Genomic DNA, 18,490 nt, shown 5'->3' with positions numbered 1-18,490 from the left:
GAGAAGAGACAGAAATAACAGCAGCCCTGACTCTCGACTTCTCCCTCTCTTCCCTTGAACCTCAAGGAAGAAAATGCAGCTCTTGTCTAAAGAGAGAGAGGAAGCGAGAAAAAGACGAGAGCTTTCTTTAAAAAATGGGGCATGACCCCTCGGAGGTACTGCACTGAGGCAAATTTAGCACTAATAGCGTTAGTATTAATGAGGAAGGCGAGTCGCAGTGCTACATGGCTGCCGCCTCTGCCGCTGCCTCGCGCGCTGGCCTTCTTTTTCTAATGCAAATAGGAGTTGCCATAGGAACCACAGGCTCAAATGCAGATATATTAAAAAGAGGGACAATAATCGGGGTAGAACAGCCTGATCACGCCGTAAATAAATCCAGATGTTGGAGCACACTCATTATTAACACCAAAACACAGCACAACGCATTTTTCAAAAGCAGTTGTTTATGGCTTATACGTTTGATTTGTCGCTCCTGAATGAACCAGTTTATTCTCCACAAACTGGGTCCCCCACACAAGGCCACCATGTTTCCTGAGTGTGCAAGTTTTGGGGCAGCTGTTGCCTGGTGGTTAGGGAACTGGGCATGTAACTGGAAGGTTGTTGGTTCTATCCCCAGAGCCGGCAGGTCATGACTTGACAAGGCACCTCACCCCCAACTGTTCCGCTGGTGCCGGCTAGGGCTGCCCATTCTCCTAGCATGTGTGCTCACTGCCACCTAGTGTTCACTAGTGTGTGTGTAAATGTGTGTTTCACTGCACATATTGGGTTAAATGCGGAGAACAAATTTCTCTGTGTGCAGCACAGTGTCCAATAAAGTGATTATAACTCTAATGTTTCATGTATAATACATGACACCAGCTATCAGTAGTGTCTATCAAAACGTACAGAAGAATCGGTGCAGAAAATTACCAACTACTGACAACATCCCACACTGAACCAACTGGAGCCCACCAACCCACACACTATGAAACAAGACCCCCTAGTCACTTTTCTGCGCAAGTCAAAAACAAACTGTTCGGATTCTGCTCCACTTCTGATGTAGTACAGAAACTTTAGAATGGCCCCGCCCCCTCGTCTGAGTTTGTCCAATCACAGCGTTGGACCCGTGTTTATGTGCGAGCGCAAAGACGAGGTTAAACACAGTGATACAGACACAACGAGCGCGGAGAAATAAGAGCACTGAGTAAAAACGGAGAAGAAAGAGAACAGAGTGAAAACAGCTAAAAAAAGCTTCTGCTCCTCGCTCCTCACTGCTGTGCGCTCGGGGTCGGGGTGAACAGCGAGCGGCTCATTATCATTTAAAGGAACAGGTGCTGAAAGCGGGCGTTCTGAACAGGGGCTGTTTACACAGGGGGTGAACACTGCTGTGGGGTTTGGACCAAAGCAGGACACAGGAGTAAATAATTTTTTTTTCTGTGTTTCTGTATTTGACAGGGTACTACACAGATATTTGTCATTGTCAATTTGGCAGCGTACCTTATCAATGTCAGAAATCCAACCCTCGGCGACAGCGGTGATTAATGGATAATGGATTTATTGATAACTGATTGATTCCTTCTTTAAACTGACCACTGTCGTATTTCATTATTAAGCACTTTACATTTCCAAATGGAAGCGATAAAGTGACGTTGGTTATTGTTACAGCGAGGGCTCAGTGTGTGTTCGAGGGGGTAATCTGTCGGGGTTATTCAGGAGGAAGAGAGCACTACAGCCTGTGCCGCATGCTGCTTGATCAGCACAGGGACAGCTGTTCACAGGAAAAGCCTGTAGTCACGTTGAATTGCGGACCTCATAAACAGACTCGGTCACTGCGGATTGTCTTCAACCTGCAACTACCACAAAAAAAACAACCTTGAACCAGCAGAGGAAGGAGATGGGACTGAGAAGAGATGGGACGCTACTCATACTATCCTTGGATTAGGACACAAACAGACTAGGAACGAATCCCGATTTTTCCAAGTGTCCTCTCGCCCTTTGGAGCTGAGTTACAGGGCGCAGTGGTTAAATCTCCCCCTACGACACGGGACGACCTTCAAGACCCTGATACTTCATCAGAACACAAATAAAACAGAGCAGCGCTTCACTCCCAGGCGACTAGCGCCGCTCTGCACCAGTCTGCAGTGATATCAGAGGAGCTGCTGGACTTTAGTTATGATTAGGATCTTATAACAATGCCAAATAATTGGATCCAACTGTTTTAAGACAAAAAAAAAATAAGTTCTTTTAAGATTAGTATTTGTATCTACCCTCATCTGTCGCTGCACAGTGTGTGTCAGTCGTCCTCTATGCAGAGCAACAGGTTACAGTCTGAAATTGTAGAACTAGAGACTTCTATCATGAGTGAAGGTTATGAAATTACAATGAATTTGCTCGGATTAACTTTACATAGGAACATTACATTTATTTGTAGCGTTGCAAATGCAGTTAAACGAATATAACGCAGAAATTTTTAGCACATTCCCTTAGTGCTGTCTGACATTTCTTCTGTTCACCAAATACCGGCTAAGATCATCTAGTAATAGCAGTTAATAAAATAAAACACTCCTCACTCCTGTTATTGCTTAATTATTTTATCATGTCATTATCTCAAACATGTTAAAAACAGGATGAAGTTAAAAAAGTGTTAGAACATCCTCCAGGTTGAATCCAGTGTTTATCTTTGTTTGTGTGTGTGTGTGTGTGTGTGAGAGAGCTTTTTACACTTGTTAAATATGAAATTGTGCTTTATGGTCATTGTACAATAGTACAACATAATCTGACCTCTGCATTTAACTCATCCGTGGTACTGAAAACAAACACACACACACACACAGAAACACACTAGTGATTAGGAGCAGCAAACACACACTTGGAGATTGTGCTTTGTCGTACACACTTAAAAATGACGATTCTACAAGAGTTCTTTATTAAAGGAATAGTCTCTATATAGAACCCTGAACACTTGAGGAACATTTTGCATAAAAAAGGGTTCTTTGCATCAGGAAAGAATTCTTTGGGTTGATGATGAATGTGCTATAAATGGTTTTATACAACACCAATAGTTCCTCTATTGTAACAAGCTTGACATCATAATAATAGAGGGACCATTTATGGTGCCATATAGAACCCTTTTCTAAAAGGTGCTATTAAATAGACGTTTTTCCATCCATCTGAAGAGCCCTTTAATGATACAAAGAACCCTTCATTCATGCCAAAACTTCTATACAGAATTGTTTAATTTAATAAAGAACCCTTCTAGTAACATAATTTTTAAGTGTGTAAATGTTCCTGCTGGTTGTGGGCATCAACCTGGCAACCTTCCAGACCCAAGCCCAATTCTCTAACCATTAGGCCACAGCTGCTCCATGTTAGCGTGTGTTAATGTGGTGGTGTTTATGCCAGAAGACGTGTCCTGAGGGAAATGAACAGCCAGCACCATGACTGAGTCTTTCTAATTTAAAATTAGAGTGAGTGTCAAAAACACAGATTCATACAGCCATGGACTCATATGTCACAGACGTAGCTACATGTCACAGTTAGCATGCTAAATTAAACTATTTTTTAAAAACAATGGAGAACAGAGATGTGTTGTCAACTGCAAAGCTGACAGAAGCAGTGAGCCTTTATGAGAGTTACAGTGGTGAGGTGAGACGTACCTCAGGGATTTCCGGTGGCTTATGGAAGCCAACAACACATAACAGACTCCCCGCCATCAGCAGTGTAAGGCTTCGATGTTGACATTTCCCTTACGTGGACAGTTCCTTGCAGGCCAAACGCTGGCATTCTCAGCAGAGAAGGGCTAAGCATTTGAAAGACCCCACACACAGGGGAGTGCTATAGGGGCAGCTAGTCAGACACATAAGAAGAACTCAGTTTAAGACCGGATGCTCAGTGCCCTGTTGGAAAGGTACGGAGTGGAGGCAATGGTTTACATGATGTGATATGTTACCTCATGTTACCTTTTGCCTAGGTACTTGGTTTGGGACTTATATCCCAGGCTACGACAGTGAAGCTAACGACAAGGCTAGCAGGCTCAGAGACACAGAGGCATCATAAGACACACGGGCAGCACTGGAGTCGAGGAGTAAGTAGCAGAGATGATACCATGGGAGATGAGACTTGGTAAAGAAATGTTTTGTGTTTTTGTATGTTGGAATTCCCAGAGAGCGAGTATATATCGGTCCTCTGGCTTAAAATAGGCAGCACCAACTGACTGTAGATATTATCAACAACTATGACAGGTACAATAATGAGTCAGCCTGATATAAAATGTTTACACTACATATGTTGACACTGCTTGGATTAGAATTATTTTCTAATCAGATTTAAAAATTATAACAAAAGAAAAAATGAAGAAACTTGGACCATGAACGGTAAATAAAATGTGACATTTTGCTTAAATTTCTGTTAAACCATCTCCATGGACCTCCAACTTTGCCCTTGGTTATCTTTTTTCCTATCAGCTGATATGGCAGGTGAAGTACATGGTGGAGAAAAAGGCAGGACTAATTTCACTTTTATTTTCACAATTAATTTCACTGTGAGACAACCTTTAATTTGATTAAATCCAAATATACTGGGTGAAAGTTTACATCTAACCCAATTTAAAGGCATGCTGTGACTTGTTCGGTAAAATAATTCATAGTAATTCTGATATGAACAAACAGATATGTTAGGGGTTTAATCAATAAATAGAATGGGGATTATAACAGCATGAGCCTGAGTTAATATGTTTTACAAATAAAAATATATATTTTTAATAATTACACAAGGTCAAAAAGTGGTTATATGTAATGGTTTTACAACACAAAATCACATTTGACCGAAGAGTTAGCGTTGAGACGCTAGCATGCTAACAAACACGGTTGGAAGGCGCAGTTGCCAAGGTAGGATGCTATTAATATCAAGGCGGGAATTGAATCAATAGAGCGTTTTTTGCATGGGTTTGTCGCAAGAGGGCGCCACTTGGGTTCATAAAGTACCTTCTCGAGATGTTCTCTCCTGAGGGGAAAACAACCTCGATTTAACACTTTGTTTTTGGGCGAAATTATGCTTCAAACGTGAGGTAAATACTTCAAACCTGTTCTGGTTAGCGTTAGCAAAGTGTTTTGGCCTTAAAAAAAAATAACCTGAGGTAAAAGTGGTCTCAAAATGGCTAATTATGACATTTAACGTGACGATATCTCCCTTGAGTACACAATGGTGCAGAAAACAACAAAAACAACAGCAACAGAGCTAGCGAGTGCACTTAAATGTGGCTAATTCGTTCGTCAGCCTTTGTGCACATTATGTAACACAGCCTCCCGCGTGGAAAAGACGTGAGGAATGTAGGCTATTATACTAAATACGTTAGTGATTAGCATGAACATGTGCATGACCCCTTTTTTGCTTGATACAGCAGGTTTGGGATCTCACATAACCTTTTATATATATATATGGCACATATATGCTGCATATTCCACGTGGGCTTGTCTTATGCTGACTTAAGTGCTCCAAGAATATACTCAGGAATGTGAAACACCCCCCAAACATGCCATAAAGATCTATCTACTCAGCTCCAAGCAAAAGCTTATGAAACTACAAGACCCCCTCAGCCAAAAGGCGTGCACTTTTCTTTAACACACAACAACACAACAGCATCAGTTCAAGTCAACCTCCCCCCGCAGCCACCTCTATGATATACGAGAACTGTCTACCAGGGGGTGTTTAAGGGTGGTCTGCGACCTGAAAACAGGTGCTCGCACAGACCACAGGTGAGCAGAGTGAGCGTGCATCCACAACCAGCCTACCTGCGCACGTCATTGGACCAGGTGTGTCCAAACCTGCACCGCGTGCACTGCGTTATACGGCAGAGCTGAACGGAAAGACAGACAGCAGGAGCCCAGCGCTGTGGTCCTTCTCCTTACCTGCTTCTCCAAGCACTCCTTGGCGGAGAGCGAGGGTTTGGGCGACGGCGCCCGGTCGCACACGCAGCCCTCCAACAGGTAGAGGCCCGAGGGCCGCGAGCTGGACTCGCTCTCGAAGTAGAAGAGCATGTTCTGCAGCAGCGCGAACCACTTGCTGTGCCATTTGGTGTTGTCCGAGCTCTTCTTGCTCAGGCAGCCGCGGCGCGTGCCGTCCTTCTTGGCCAGGAGACCCAGGTAGGTGACATGGCCGTCGTTCAGGCGAATCCCCTTCTGCATGTTTCTGCTGGACGATGGAGAGATGGAGAGAACGAGAGAGAGAGGGTGGGAGGCAACAGAAGCAGCGTGTCCTCCCTTACATCTTCTTACAGAGAGAGGGAGAGCGCGAGAGAGAGAGGGAACCGTCCACGTCCTCCCTCTCCCCCTCACCACCGCCCCCCACCCAAAAAAAACCCTCTCCGCCCAAAAATGCACAGGCAGGCAGGCGCGCGCTCGCGGGGCTTTAGGAGCGAACGACGACGGGGCTGAGGAGGAAGAGGAGGACGGCGAAGCGCAGCGAGGCACGAGCTATAGGAACCACGACCATCATACAGGGCTCCAGACGCGCGTTCACGCGGAGAAGAACCCCAGAGGGAAAGAGAGAGTGAGAGAGAGAAGAGGAAGGCTTCACAGAGAGAGAGAGAGAGAGAGAGATGAGAACGCAGCAGGGCTTCTGTGCTGCGTCCGTGGCGCGCGCATGTGAAAGCGCTCCAGCATATGAGCTGCGGGGAAGGTTGGCAGAGTCGAATCACGTGACTCTCTCTCTCTCTCTCTCTCACACACACACACTCTCTCTCTCTCTCTCTCTCTCTGTGACACTTCATGTATTTCTCTCAAACACACACACTCTACATGTTCTCTCTCACTACATCTCATGCTTTTCTCTCTCTTGCTCCTTATTTCATCTTCTCTCTCTCTCTCTCTCTCTCTCTCTCTCTCTCTCCATATTTCCTCCCCTCACTTTCTCTCACTCACACTCGTGTTTTCTTTCTCTATTTCCCTCTGCCTCTCACACTCTCTACATTTCTCACTTTATTCTCTCTTTTGCTCCATGTTTCATCTTCTCTCATTCTCTTTATATTCCATTTCTCTTTCTCTCACACACTTTCTACATATTCTTTCTCTCTCTCACTCTCTCCACCCCCCCCCCCCCTCCTCCTCCTCCTCTCAGAATCACAGAGACGCTGAGTTGTTTGGGCGTCAGTTGTTTGCTGAGTCCCTTGTCACTGGGTTTGTGTAAAACTGTAATTTTAGTCTCTCCTTCAGATGTGTGTCAGATGTGTCCCGGCTTCAGCACTGAATCATGATGAGCCCACAGCTCCTTTACGGCTCAGATATCAGATCAGACTCCTCCACACCACTGATGGCGTGCTGTGGTCTTGGGCAGCAGATCTTTGAAGTCTGGTAAGCTGCGAGGTGGAGGTGTGTCCATGGATCGGACTTGTTCCTCCAGATCATCTTCAGACTCCAGACTCCGGACCAGACTGAGATATGATCTTGATCTGCGTCGACACCTGGCACTCTGACCTGTTCCTAACTGTTCCGAACAGTGTTTGCGTTGTGGCTGAGGGAGGAGACTGTCGTTAAAGGTCGATATGGGCTGGGAATTACTCTACTTTCAGAACTTCTAATAAACATATTCTTGTTTATATCAGTTATATTGTGTTTATTCTCTGAATACATCCCCACTGTGTGTTCATGCACTGTCCCTTTACCCTTTAAACCCACTCCACCGCACTGTAGTCACATGACACTGCCCCGTCCAATCAGACACACGGAGGAGAACCTAAACACGGAGGCGGACAGAGCGACTCGTACCAAAGAGAAACGCTGCGTCTGTGGTTTGGACGTTTTCTGACTTTAGTGAAAACCACACCGAACATAAAGAAGTCAAATGTAAACACTGAGAAAAAACAGTTTCAGACCAAAGTGAATCCCCCGGTCTGTTTCACACTGAACACAATCACACACCGAATACGAACAGAGCACGGCTCAAACAGAGACGGAGCTCCCAGCCACATCAGAAACACACACCCCACCTTTAACACTGGAGTGTGTTTACAGCACGAGCCTCTACAGGGAACTGTGAGACAAACAACAACTAAATAATCTTCATTAATCGTAATCAAGGTCAAATGCTCAGTGAAAGGTGATAGTGATTTGCGCTCATATTGGGCTCAGCCTGCAGGGTTCAGGGAGGTGGTCCAGATCAGAGTAACATCCACCTGAACTCCAGGGCCCAAGGTTATCCAACAGAACCTCACACAGAGCATCACACTGACTTCAGCAGCTCACCTTCCTCCCACAGTGCAGCCGGGGTCGTGTTTTCCTCGGGCAAGGGGTAGGTTTGATCAGGGACTCAACCCCTACACACACACAAATAAATAAAATAAAAATAAAGGTCATGTATATTAATGAATGTCTGATTGGAAGGAGTATAAAATAAATATATATTTTCCACAGTTGCCTAGGATCCTGTCAGAAAATATTTGAGGTTAAACAGGTGTTTTATTCCCAGTGTGAAAGCTATAAAATGAAAGCGGTTAATGCACTCATTCTGTGGAAGTGTTAGTCCTGACGAGGGCTGTGGTGTTGGGGGCTGGAGGTTACCTGGGCTCTCTGGGCACCGGGCGGGACAGGGCATCAGAGTGGTACTGAATGTTCAAGCGAAGGGCGCTGTGAGGACAGCAGTGTCTGCAGATGTCCTGCTGGAGGACATGACTGTGCTCTTAGTGCAGGAGGAAGATGACAAGGTCTCTGTCTCTCCCCTTGGCTGCGAGATGTGTTTCACTAATCAGGCGTCTGCACAGAGGGAGAGTAGAAAATGTTCCTTCAAGTCTCCACTGCAGCTGATGCTGCAACAACACCCTGCAGCCTGGACTCAAGCTGAATTCATACAAACTTATTTACTAAAATAAAACGTCCCCAGGAGATGGACAGTGTGTACTAAATATATGTATCGCTCATACATTGGGCACTGTTTGTGGATGTTCACGTACGTTACTGCGTGAACAATCCTTTAAACTCGCCCTAACACTAACATATGACACCAAACATAACTCCTCACCATCAACTTAACGCTCAAACCAACTCTAAACGTAAAACACTAATAGTATAGGCTTTCACTCACAGTGAGGAATCTTATCTAACAGTGAAATCTCTGCAGTCATTTGAAGGATTTTCAGGCTGCATCTGCTCTTGGCACTCGGGGTGTGTTATGCCTGCTGTCAGTGATTTTCTGAGCTCATTTACTGCTTTCAGAGTCGTCACTGTTTAACCCCTGAACCTGCGAGAGCCTGTGGAGCCCAAAGGTTCACGTCAGGTCTATAGTCAGTGCTGAAGTGGTAAGGAACGGTGGGTAAGTTCTGCTCTCTATAAAAAGGTGAGTAAACACTAATTCATTTTTATACGTATCATCATTGTCCAGCGGCACGGTGGCGCAGCAGGTAGTGTCGCAGTCACACAGCTCCAGGGGCCTGGAGGTTGTGGGTTCGATTCCCGCTCCGGGTGACTGTCTGTGAGGAGTTGGTGTGTTCTCCCCGTGTCCGCGTGGGTTTCCTCCGGGTGACTGTCTGTGAGGAGTGTGGTGTGTTGTCTGCGTGGGTTTCCTCCGGGTGCTCCGGTTTCCTCTCACAGTCCAAAAACACACGTTGCAGGTGGATTGGCGACTCCAAAGTGTCCGTAGGTGTGAGTGAATGTGTGTGTGTCTGTGTTGCCCTGTGAAGGACTGGCGCCCCCTCCAGGGTGTATTCCTGCCTTGCGCCCGATGATTCCAGGTAGGCTCTGGACCCACCGCGACCCTAAAATTGGATAAGTGGTTACAGATAATGAATGGATGGATGGATCATTGTCCAAGGTAAATATATCAGACAGAGCTCATTATTACACCAGCTCCTGTACTGTGTCTTTGTTTCATTGTTTGATGTGGTTGTATTTACATGTTCATCTCATTGTAAACAGAGTTTGTTGTTTAAAAGCACTTTTAAAATGCCATTTATTATTATTATTGTGTACCTGTGAAGGACTGGCGCCCCCTCCAGGGTGTGTTCCCACCTTGCGCCCAGTGATTCCGGGTAGGCTCCTGACCCACAGCGACCCTGAACTGGATAAGGGTCACAAACACTGAATGAATGTTATTGTGTATCTGCAAAACAGTAACTTTTTTTAACGTTCAGTGGAAGTCATTGTAAAACGTTTTATTCCAAATAATTTTGGAGAGTTTCTATTGGTCCGTTCATGAAGAAATTTACACACAGTGTGAAGGACAGCTGCTGTGTTCAGACGATGCAGCAACTAAACATCCACAAACACAGAGATACAGGTTGTTCCTTTGTAAAGTGACGGTATATAAACATCGTTTACATGTGTTAGTCTCCACTGAATGTACAACGTCTCATTTCTTTTCTCTTACCCTCTTCCTCTGTTGATAAGAAGATGATTAACCAAGTGGGTTAATATCTGATGAGGTTTACGAAATAAAACTAAAGCACACCATACAGGCTGTGTTTTCAGTTTAAGTCTTTATTTTCACACTGTACAGATCATATTCCCCTGAGAACTGTCTGCGTTACAGCAGTTTTTAAGGGTTTCCTCGGGTCACTTCAAGAGGAATCTTAATGTTTGTAATTTTCTCTAAAAGTCTGGATCAGATGATGATAAATGATGAGGTGCATGGGATGTCATTATATTTTACAGAAACTTTACAGAAAGTGGCACAACGGATGTTAACTGTGAGTTGATTGGAAGCCTGTGCTGTTCCCAGGGAGAGGCCGGTCTCAATGTGGGGGTCTGTCGCAGTGAGGTGTTGGTGCCCAGTCGGTTACGAAGCCTTGTCTTATTGGCGTTCAGAGCTGAAAACCCTGTGGTTATTTTAGTGCCAAAAGTTGGGAACATGATTTAAATTGAGAGGACTGTTTATGAAGCACTCAGTGGTTTATCGCTGTTTTCAAAATGAATATGTTCTCCCTCAGATTTTCACCCTGTGCTCACACTTCAATTTAAACACACAGTTCTTTACCCCACCTTCACCTATGAAATAGGCTCTGCTTCTGCTTTTTAAGATTATGGTTAAACACTCTCAACATCTCAAACATCCAACGGAAAACAGAAATGGCGGAGCTTCACACTTCTGGAAAGTCTCTGTCTCAGTTGCATTCTACTGCCTACATAGTGCACTTAACAGATAAAAAAAAAAAAAAAAACCTAATACAACTACACACAGACAGGGACTAACTAATAAACAGAGGGTTTGTTGAATATAAATAGTTTTATTACGTGACGTACAGTGTAATATTTGTGCAGTAGCCATTATTTATGACCTACACTGTGCACTACACAGCCTATCAGCTTTTAACAAAATCAGAAAACATTCCAGCTGCAGCTTGGTACAATGTGCGTTGTCATAGCAACAGGTCGTCACATCCTGTTAGTAAGAAACACTGTAGCATGTTGATATTTTGTGTCGAACCACACCTTTAAGGTTAGTACACAGTCTACAGTATTAGTGTGTAGTACATAGTTGAGATGCTGATTGTGAGGAGGAGACGTATGCTTTTACTTTCACCTGCACTAGTTAGCAGTTGTTGCGGTTTGGTACCAAACTGAAGACGTTTCCTTGAAGGTTTTAGCGCAGTGATGTAAAAGGGTGCAAACCCAGTGACAGGTTTTACCTCCAACCAAATTATTCCACACCAGATCCAATCAGGAACGTCTGAAGACTTGATGAGGTCTGGGATAAAGGCGGATGTATGTCCAGGGGCTGAGCTCATTTGATTATCCCTGTGCTGTGGGCTTATATTTAACCTGTAGAGCATTAACACTGAACTCTACCTGTAGCACAGTGGAGCTGTGTTCTCTGGAGAGACAGAGCATTTCCAATACCTTTGGGATGAGTTGTGAGTGGTGTTTGTGATGAATGGATGGATGGATCACTGTATGAAGGATCTACAAAAGGTCCCTGAGTGATGCCATAGAAGAACTATATTTGATTCAGTAAAGAATCTTTTTGTTGATAGTTTTAAATGAGTAAAGAACCTTAAGACAGAGGGAGGGATTTTTAAACCTTTAAAAAGTTCACACATCCCTTAAAGAAACAGTTCTTTATGAAACCAAACATCGTTTTTCAGCATCAGTTAGAAGTTTACAATCCTGCAGTGTGTGTCGGGCATGAGAGAGTGGGCAAAGAGAGCATGGGGCCATTTTCTAACATTTCTTACATGTGAATTAAAAGGAAAATCTACAAAACTGTGGGAAACACAGTTATAAGCTCTTCTTTTTTAAATGTGGAATGGTGTGTTTGAGGAGAAATAGTTGTTTGTTTGTGGATGAAGTTTGAAGTTTTTAATCACTGTTAGAATTACAGAACCTCATTTGTCAAAAATAAAAGTCAATATTACACACCAATGAAGCAGGAATAGAGCAATATCATCTTCTTGGTTTTTGCTTTTCAGCATTTGAAGTCTCTCCAAACCATAGGCTAGTATGACAGAGGCACTTACAGACACTGGGGCTTTGTAAACACATTACAGCAGTTTCCAGCACAAACCAACTGCAAAGCACAAGGTTTTTTGATTACAATCATGAACTCTGGCTTTAAATGGTGAATAAACACCCGAAAACTTCACCGATGTTGAGTCTGATCTCTGGCTTCATCCAGCTTTGTTTGTTAGAAGGCCTTGTCTTAATCTGTTTTAGTTTCTTCACCTGTCTCTCTCCAGTCTTTCACCTGCTGCCTGATATATCCCCTTCCCTCAACAGAGGGTGCTGTAACCAGACCAGTAACATCAGGGGCTTTAACGTTGTGATGTTAATGCTGAATGTTATTGTGAAGTTAACATTCTCCTCTGAGACTCCCCAAGTATTAATTAATCAAGATACACAAGGACACAAGCAGAAAGACCACCAAACAACACACAGAGAGAAACTAAAACAAGTGATCAGCAACTCCAGAGAATACTACTACTACTACTACGAGAGAGAGAGAGAGAGAGAGAGAGAGAGAGAGAGGGAATAAAAAGTAATGCAAAGCAAACCATAATAAACTTGAAGACCGTGAGAAAGAGACCAGAGAGAAAACTGAATAAAAGGAAACAGACACAAAGAAAAATCATAAACATAATAAAGACCCAGACAGAGACGGCTCGGGAATGACAGCTCGGGTCCGTGTCTAAACAAACTCTGGTGCCTCGGGCCATATCTAAATGAACTCTGGTGCCTCGGGCCATATCTAAATGAACTCTGGTGCCTCAGTCTTTGTCTAAACAAACTCTGGCGCCCCGGTCTGTATCTAAATGCACTCTGGTGCCTCGGTCCATGTCTAAACGAACTCTGGTGCCTCAGTCCGTATCTAAACAAACTCTGGTGCCTTGGTTCATATCTAAACAAACTCTGGTGCCTCTGTCTGTATCTAACTGCACTCTGTGCTGTATCTAAACAAACTCTGGTGCCTTGGTCTGTGTCTAAACAAACTCTGGTGCCTCTGTCCGTGTCTAAATTAACTCTGGTGCCTCTGTCCGTGTCTAAATTAACTCTGGTGCCTCGGGCCATATCTAAACGAAATCTGGTGCCTCGGTCCGTATCTAAACGAGCTCTGATGCCTCGGTCTGTATCTAAACGAACTCAGGTGCCTCTGTCCGTGTCTACACGAACTCTGGTGCCTCGGTCTGTATCTGAACGAACTCTGGTGCCTCAGTCTTTGTCTAAACGAACTCTAGTGCCTCGGTCCGTATCTAGAAGAACTCTGATGCCTCGGGCCATATCTAAACGAACTCTGGTGCCTCAGTCTTTGTCTAAACGAACTCTGGTGCCTCGGGCCATATCTAAACGAACTCTGGTGCCTCAGTCTTTGTCTAAACGAACTCTGGTGCCTCGGTCCGTGTATAAACAAACTCTGGTGCTTCGGTCAGTATCTAAATGAACTCTGGTGCCTCAGTCCATATCTAAACAAACTCTGGTGCCTCAGTCTTTGTCTAAATGAACTCTAGTGTCTCAGTCCGTATCTAAACACAATCTGGTGCCTTGGTCAGTATTTAAACGAACTCTGTGCAGTATCTAAACAAACTCTGGTGCCTCGGTCAGTATCTAAACAAACTCTGGTGCCTCGGTCCGTGTATAAACAAACTCTGGTGCCTCGGTCAGTATCTAAACAAACTCTGGTACCTCGGTCAGTATCTATACGAACTCTGGTGCCTCAGTCCGTATCTAAATGAACTCTGGTGCCTTGGTCCGTATCTAAATGAACTCTGGTGCCTTGGTACGTATCTAAATGAACTCTGGTGCCTCGGTCCATGTATAAACAAACTCTGGTGCCTTGGTCCGTATCTAAAAGCACCCTGGTGCCTCGGTCAGTATCTAAACAAACTCTGGTGCCTCGGTCCATGTATAAACAAACTCTGGTGCCTCGGTCAGTATCTAAACAAACTCTGGTGCCTCGTTCTGTGTATAAACGAACTCTGGTGCCTTGGTCCGTATCTAAATGAACTCTGGTGCCTTGGTCCGTATCTAAATGAACTCTGGTGCCTTGGTACGTATCTAAATGAACTCTGGTGCCTTGGTCCGTATCTAAATGAACTCTGGTGCCTTGGTACGTATCTAAATGAACTCTGGTGCCTCGGTCCATGTATAAACAAACTCTGGTGCCTTGGTCCGTATCTAAAAGCACCCTGGTGCCTCGGTCAGTATCTAAACAAACTCTGGTGCCTCGGTCCATGTATAAACAAACTCTGGTGCCTCGGTCAGTATCTAAACAAACTCTGGTGCCTCGTTCCGTGTATAAACGAACTCTGGTGCCTCGGTCCGTGTATAAACAAACTCTGGTGCTTCGGTCAGTATCTAAATGAACTCTGGTGCCTCGGTCCGTGTATAAACAAACTCTGGTGCCTCGGTCAGTATCTAAACAAACTCTGGTGCCTCGTTCCGTGTATAAACGAACTCTGGTGCCTCGGTCAGTATCTAAACAAACTCTGGTGCCTCGTTCCGTGTATAAACGAACTCTGGTGCCTCGGTCCATGTATAAACAAACTCTGGTACCTCGGTCAGTATCTATACGAACTCTGGTGCCTCGGTCCGTATCTAAACAAACTCTGGTGCCTCAGTCCATATCTAAATGAACTCTGGTGCCTTGGTCCGTATCTAAATGAACTCTGGTGCCTCGGTCCGTGTATAAATGAACTCTGGTGCCTCTGTCCGTATCTAAACAAACTCTGGTGCCTCAGTCCGTATCTAAATGAACTCTGGTGCCTCGGTCCGTGTATAAACAAACTCTGGTGCCTCAGTCCGTATCTAAATGAACTCGGGTGCCTCGGTCCGTGTATAAACAAACTCTGGTGCTTCGGTCAGTATCTAAATGAACACTGGTGCCTCGGTCCGTATCTAAACAAAATCTGGTGCCTCGGTCCGTGTATAAACAAACTCTGGTGCTTCGGTCAGTATCTAAATGAACACTGGTGCCTCGGTCCGTGTATAAACAAACTCTGGTGCCTCGGTCAGTATCTAAACAAACTCTGGTGCCTCGTTCCGTGTATAAACGAACTCTGGTGCCTCGGTCAGTATCTAAACAAACTCTGGTGCCTCGTTCCGTGTATAAACGAACTCTGGTGCCTCGGTCAGTATCTAAACAAACTCTGGTGCCTCGTTCCGTGTATAAACGAACTCTGGTGCCTCGGTCCATGTATAAACAAACTCTGGTACCTCGGTCAGTATCTATACGAACTCTGGTGCCTCTGTCCGTATCTAAACAAACTCTGGTGCCTCAGTCCGTATCTAAATGAACTCTGGTGCCTTGGTCCGTATCTAAATGAACTCTGGTGCCTTGGTCCGTATCTAAATGAACTCTGGTGCCTCGGTCCGTGTATAAACGAACTCTGGTGCCTCTGTCCGTATCTAAACAAACTCTGGTGCCTCAGTCCGTATCTAAATGAACTCTGGTGCCTCGGTCCGTGTATAAACAAACTCTGGTGCCTCAGTCCGTATCTAAATGAACTCGGGTGCCTCGGTCCGTGTATAAACAAACTCTGGTGCTTCGGTCAGTATCTAAATGAACACTGGTGCCTCGGTCCGTATCTAAACAAACTCTGGTGCCTCGGTCCATATCTAAACAAACTCTGGTGCCTCTGTCTGTTTCTAAATGAACTCTGGTGCGATTCAACACATTACGATCCAAAGGCGTCTAAACGAACCAAACACAGGGCGTGACGTCTGAGGATGGAACAACAATCGCGTCGCGAGAGAACAGAGTGTTAAAAACAAACACTGATCCGACTGGACTCCTAACATCTCTCTCTGTAGCGGAGCAGCTCTCGTCGAGAAAATAGAGGAATATCAGCCTTTGGTTTGAAACTTTTATCCTTTTGATCACCTCTCACTGTGTTTCCAGTTGGTAAAACTGCCTCCAGATAAACACACACATGCACAACTCTGATAAGTGCATTAATCCCAGCTGATGACTGGCTCCTAAACAACACGTCATACGTGTGTCATTTGTTAAAGTGGCAGTGTGAACTCGAACCAAACCAAGACCAAAATCGTAACAGTGTGTCATTTTATTTTCTTTAGACTCGAACCACACGTCTGACCCCACTGTAAACTGTGGACAAACACTGAGACCAGGGGTAGAGTTTCTAAACCATCTAGGAACACAAAACACCTGGGAATGATCGAGACGTGTGACAGGGGAGGGGCTAACAGCTCCGGGACCTGAGGAGCACGTTGGGAAAAGGAAAACCAGACGGGAAGCAAACAGGAAACCAAGGCTGGGACAGAACTAGATGGAAAGAAAGAGGTTTAGGACATGACTCTACCACCTCAGAGTCCAGACGCCTTAGTGCCTTTCTGTGAGCCGTAACTCCACTGAACTTCAGAAGTACTGAGAACACCCTTCATTTGACAATTGCAGGGCAATGCTTCAGAACCTGAGGCATGGCACCACTTTCCAGAACCGCTGTGAGGTTTGTGAATTTTCTCTGAACTCTGAAAACAAATGGCACCCTCATTCTTCCATTTAATGACCATCCATATGAATCCAGCATGGATCTGCCTCACTAACTTTAATCACAACTTTACATAGCATTTGTTTATGCAAATCCCTTTGTTATTTACAAACGCAGGTTATAAATGAGCAGTAAAAGAGAGGACGTGTGCTGGAGCATCCGCATCCCTGACCTCAGCTGAGAAGGTTGCTGTGCGGTTGTGTGTAGGTTTGCCTTGACCTCGTTTCTCTCCACTGCATCGCGATCATTATCAATTACCCAGGGATGCCTCCTCGTCGCTGGCCCGTGGAGAATGGGCCTGGTGTCGGAGGGGGAACGAAAGGTCACTGCACATCACGTCTAATTCAAACTTTATTTCTCCGTGCCATAAAAAGAACAGGCACTCTCGCTCATGAGCCTGGGTCCGAAGCCATTCCTGCTGTTTTTTAGGACAACGGCTCATGGAAATTCACGTCCTGTCTCATTTTCATCGTCATCATCGTCATCATCATCGTCATGGCTTTATGGAGCCATTATCCCTGCTCGTCTGGACCGGTGACTTCTCGGCCAGTGTGAGACAGTCCCTCTCTCCCTCCCTCTCTTTGTCTGGACTGTTATATGGCCAGGCTGTAAAACATGTTCCAGCACAGGGGCAATATGCCTCTCTGAGCACCCAATTTGTTTAAAAGGCCCAGCCCTTAATCTGGCACGGTCAGTACGCTGGCTCCTTCTCGGGAGGTTTATTTACGACTGTACCTTGTTGTTATCTGCTCTTCTGCACATCCAGTTCACCATAAAGCCCCTCACTCCTCACAGCACCCGTCTAAACAACGTCAGCTTTTCCCTTCTCCTCCTCAACAGGGTTAATGTGATCTGACTAATTTAGGGCGGGGAGGCGGTGTCTCTGTCACACAGCTGCAGGGGCTCGGCTCCGGAGTGGGCTCCTCTGCTTTGGGTGACTGTCTGTGAGGAGTGTGGTGTGTTCTCTCTGTGTCTGCGTGGGTTTCCTCCGGGTGACTGTCTGTGAGGAGTGTGGTGTGTTCTCCCTGTGTCTGTGTGGGTTTCCTCCGGGTGACTGTCTGTGAGGAGTGTGGTGTGTTCTCCCTGTGTCTGTGTGGGTTTCCTCCGAGTGACTGTCTGTGAGGAGTGTGGTGTGTTCTCCCTGTGTCTGTGTGGGTTTCCTCCGGGTGACTGTCTGTGAGTAGTGTGGTGTGTTCTCCCTGTGTCTGCGTGGGTTTCTTCCGGGTGACTGTCTCTGAGGAGTGTGGTGTGTTCTCTCTGTGTCTGTGTGTAACTCTGCTGTAAGGTGATGAGTGCTTCTCTGTAATTCTTCAGGAGGTTTCCCCAGTTGGCGGCGCTGTCATTAGCCAGTGATCACCTGGTTCTTTGAAAGCATTTGCATAGACACTCTCAGGAGGGGAGAGATAACGTTGGCTTTATTGTTGGTGAGAGGCACAGTCTAAGGTGAAACCTGCTCAACAACAATGACATTATGTGTGTGTGTGTGTGTGTGTGGAGGTCTTTAATTATGGCGTCAAAAATGATGGTCCTACAATGGTTCTTTGATAAAGAAAATAGTTCTTTATAGAACCCTGACCTCTTGAA

At 45.2% G+C, this 18,490-nt stretch overlaps 1 protein-coding gene across 1 annotated transcript in view; it reads right to left on the bottom strand.

The window, feature by feature from the left end:
* The window catches only part of rasgrf1 (Ras protein specific guanine nucleotide releasing factor 1), a 69,897-nt gene extending 63,596 nt beyond the window's left edge, over window positions 1–6,301 (bottom strand). The window contains exon 1 of the mRNA XM_066684838.1: window positions 5,886–6,301. Within this exon, the coding sequence (XP_066540935.1) occupies window positions 5,886–6,161 (276 nt within the window). The 5' untranslated portion in view covers window positions 6,162–6,301. The remainder of the gene's footprint in view (window positions 1–5,885) is intronic.
* Between the last annotated feature and the right edge of the window lie 12,189 nt (window positions 6,302–18,490).

The sequence above is a fragment of the Hoplias malabaricus genome, chromosome 11, assembly GCF_029633855.1.
Source record: "Hoplias malabaricus isolate fHopMal1 chromosome 11, fHopMal1.hap1, whole genome shotgun sequence".
Classification (NCBI taxonomy): Eukaryota; Metazoa; Chordata; class Actinopteri; order Characiformes; family Erythrinidae; genus Hoplias; species Hoplias malabaricus.
Note: the sequence above shows the minus strand (reverse complement) of the source record. Positions and strands in the feature narration are given on the sequence as shown.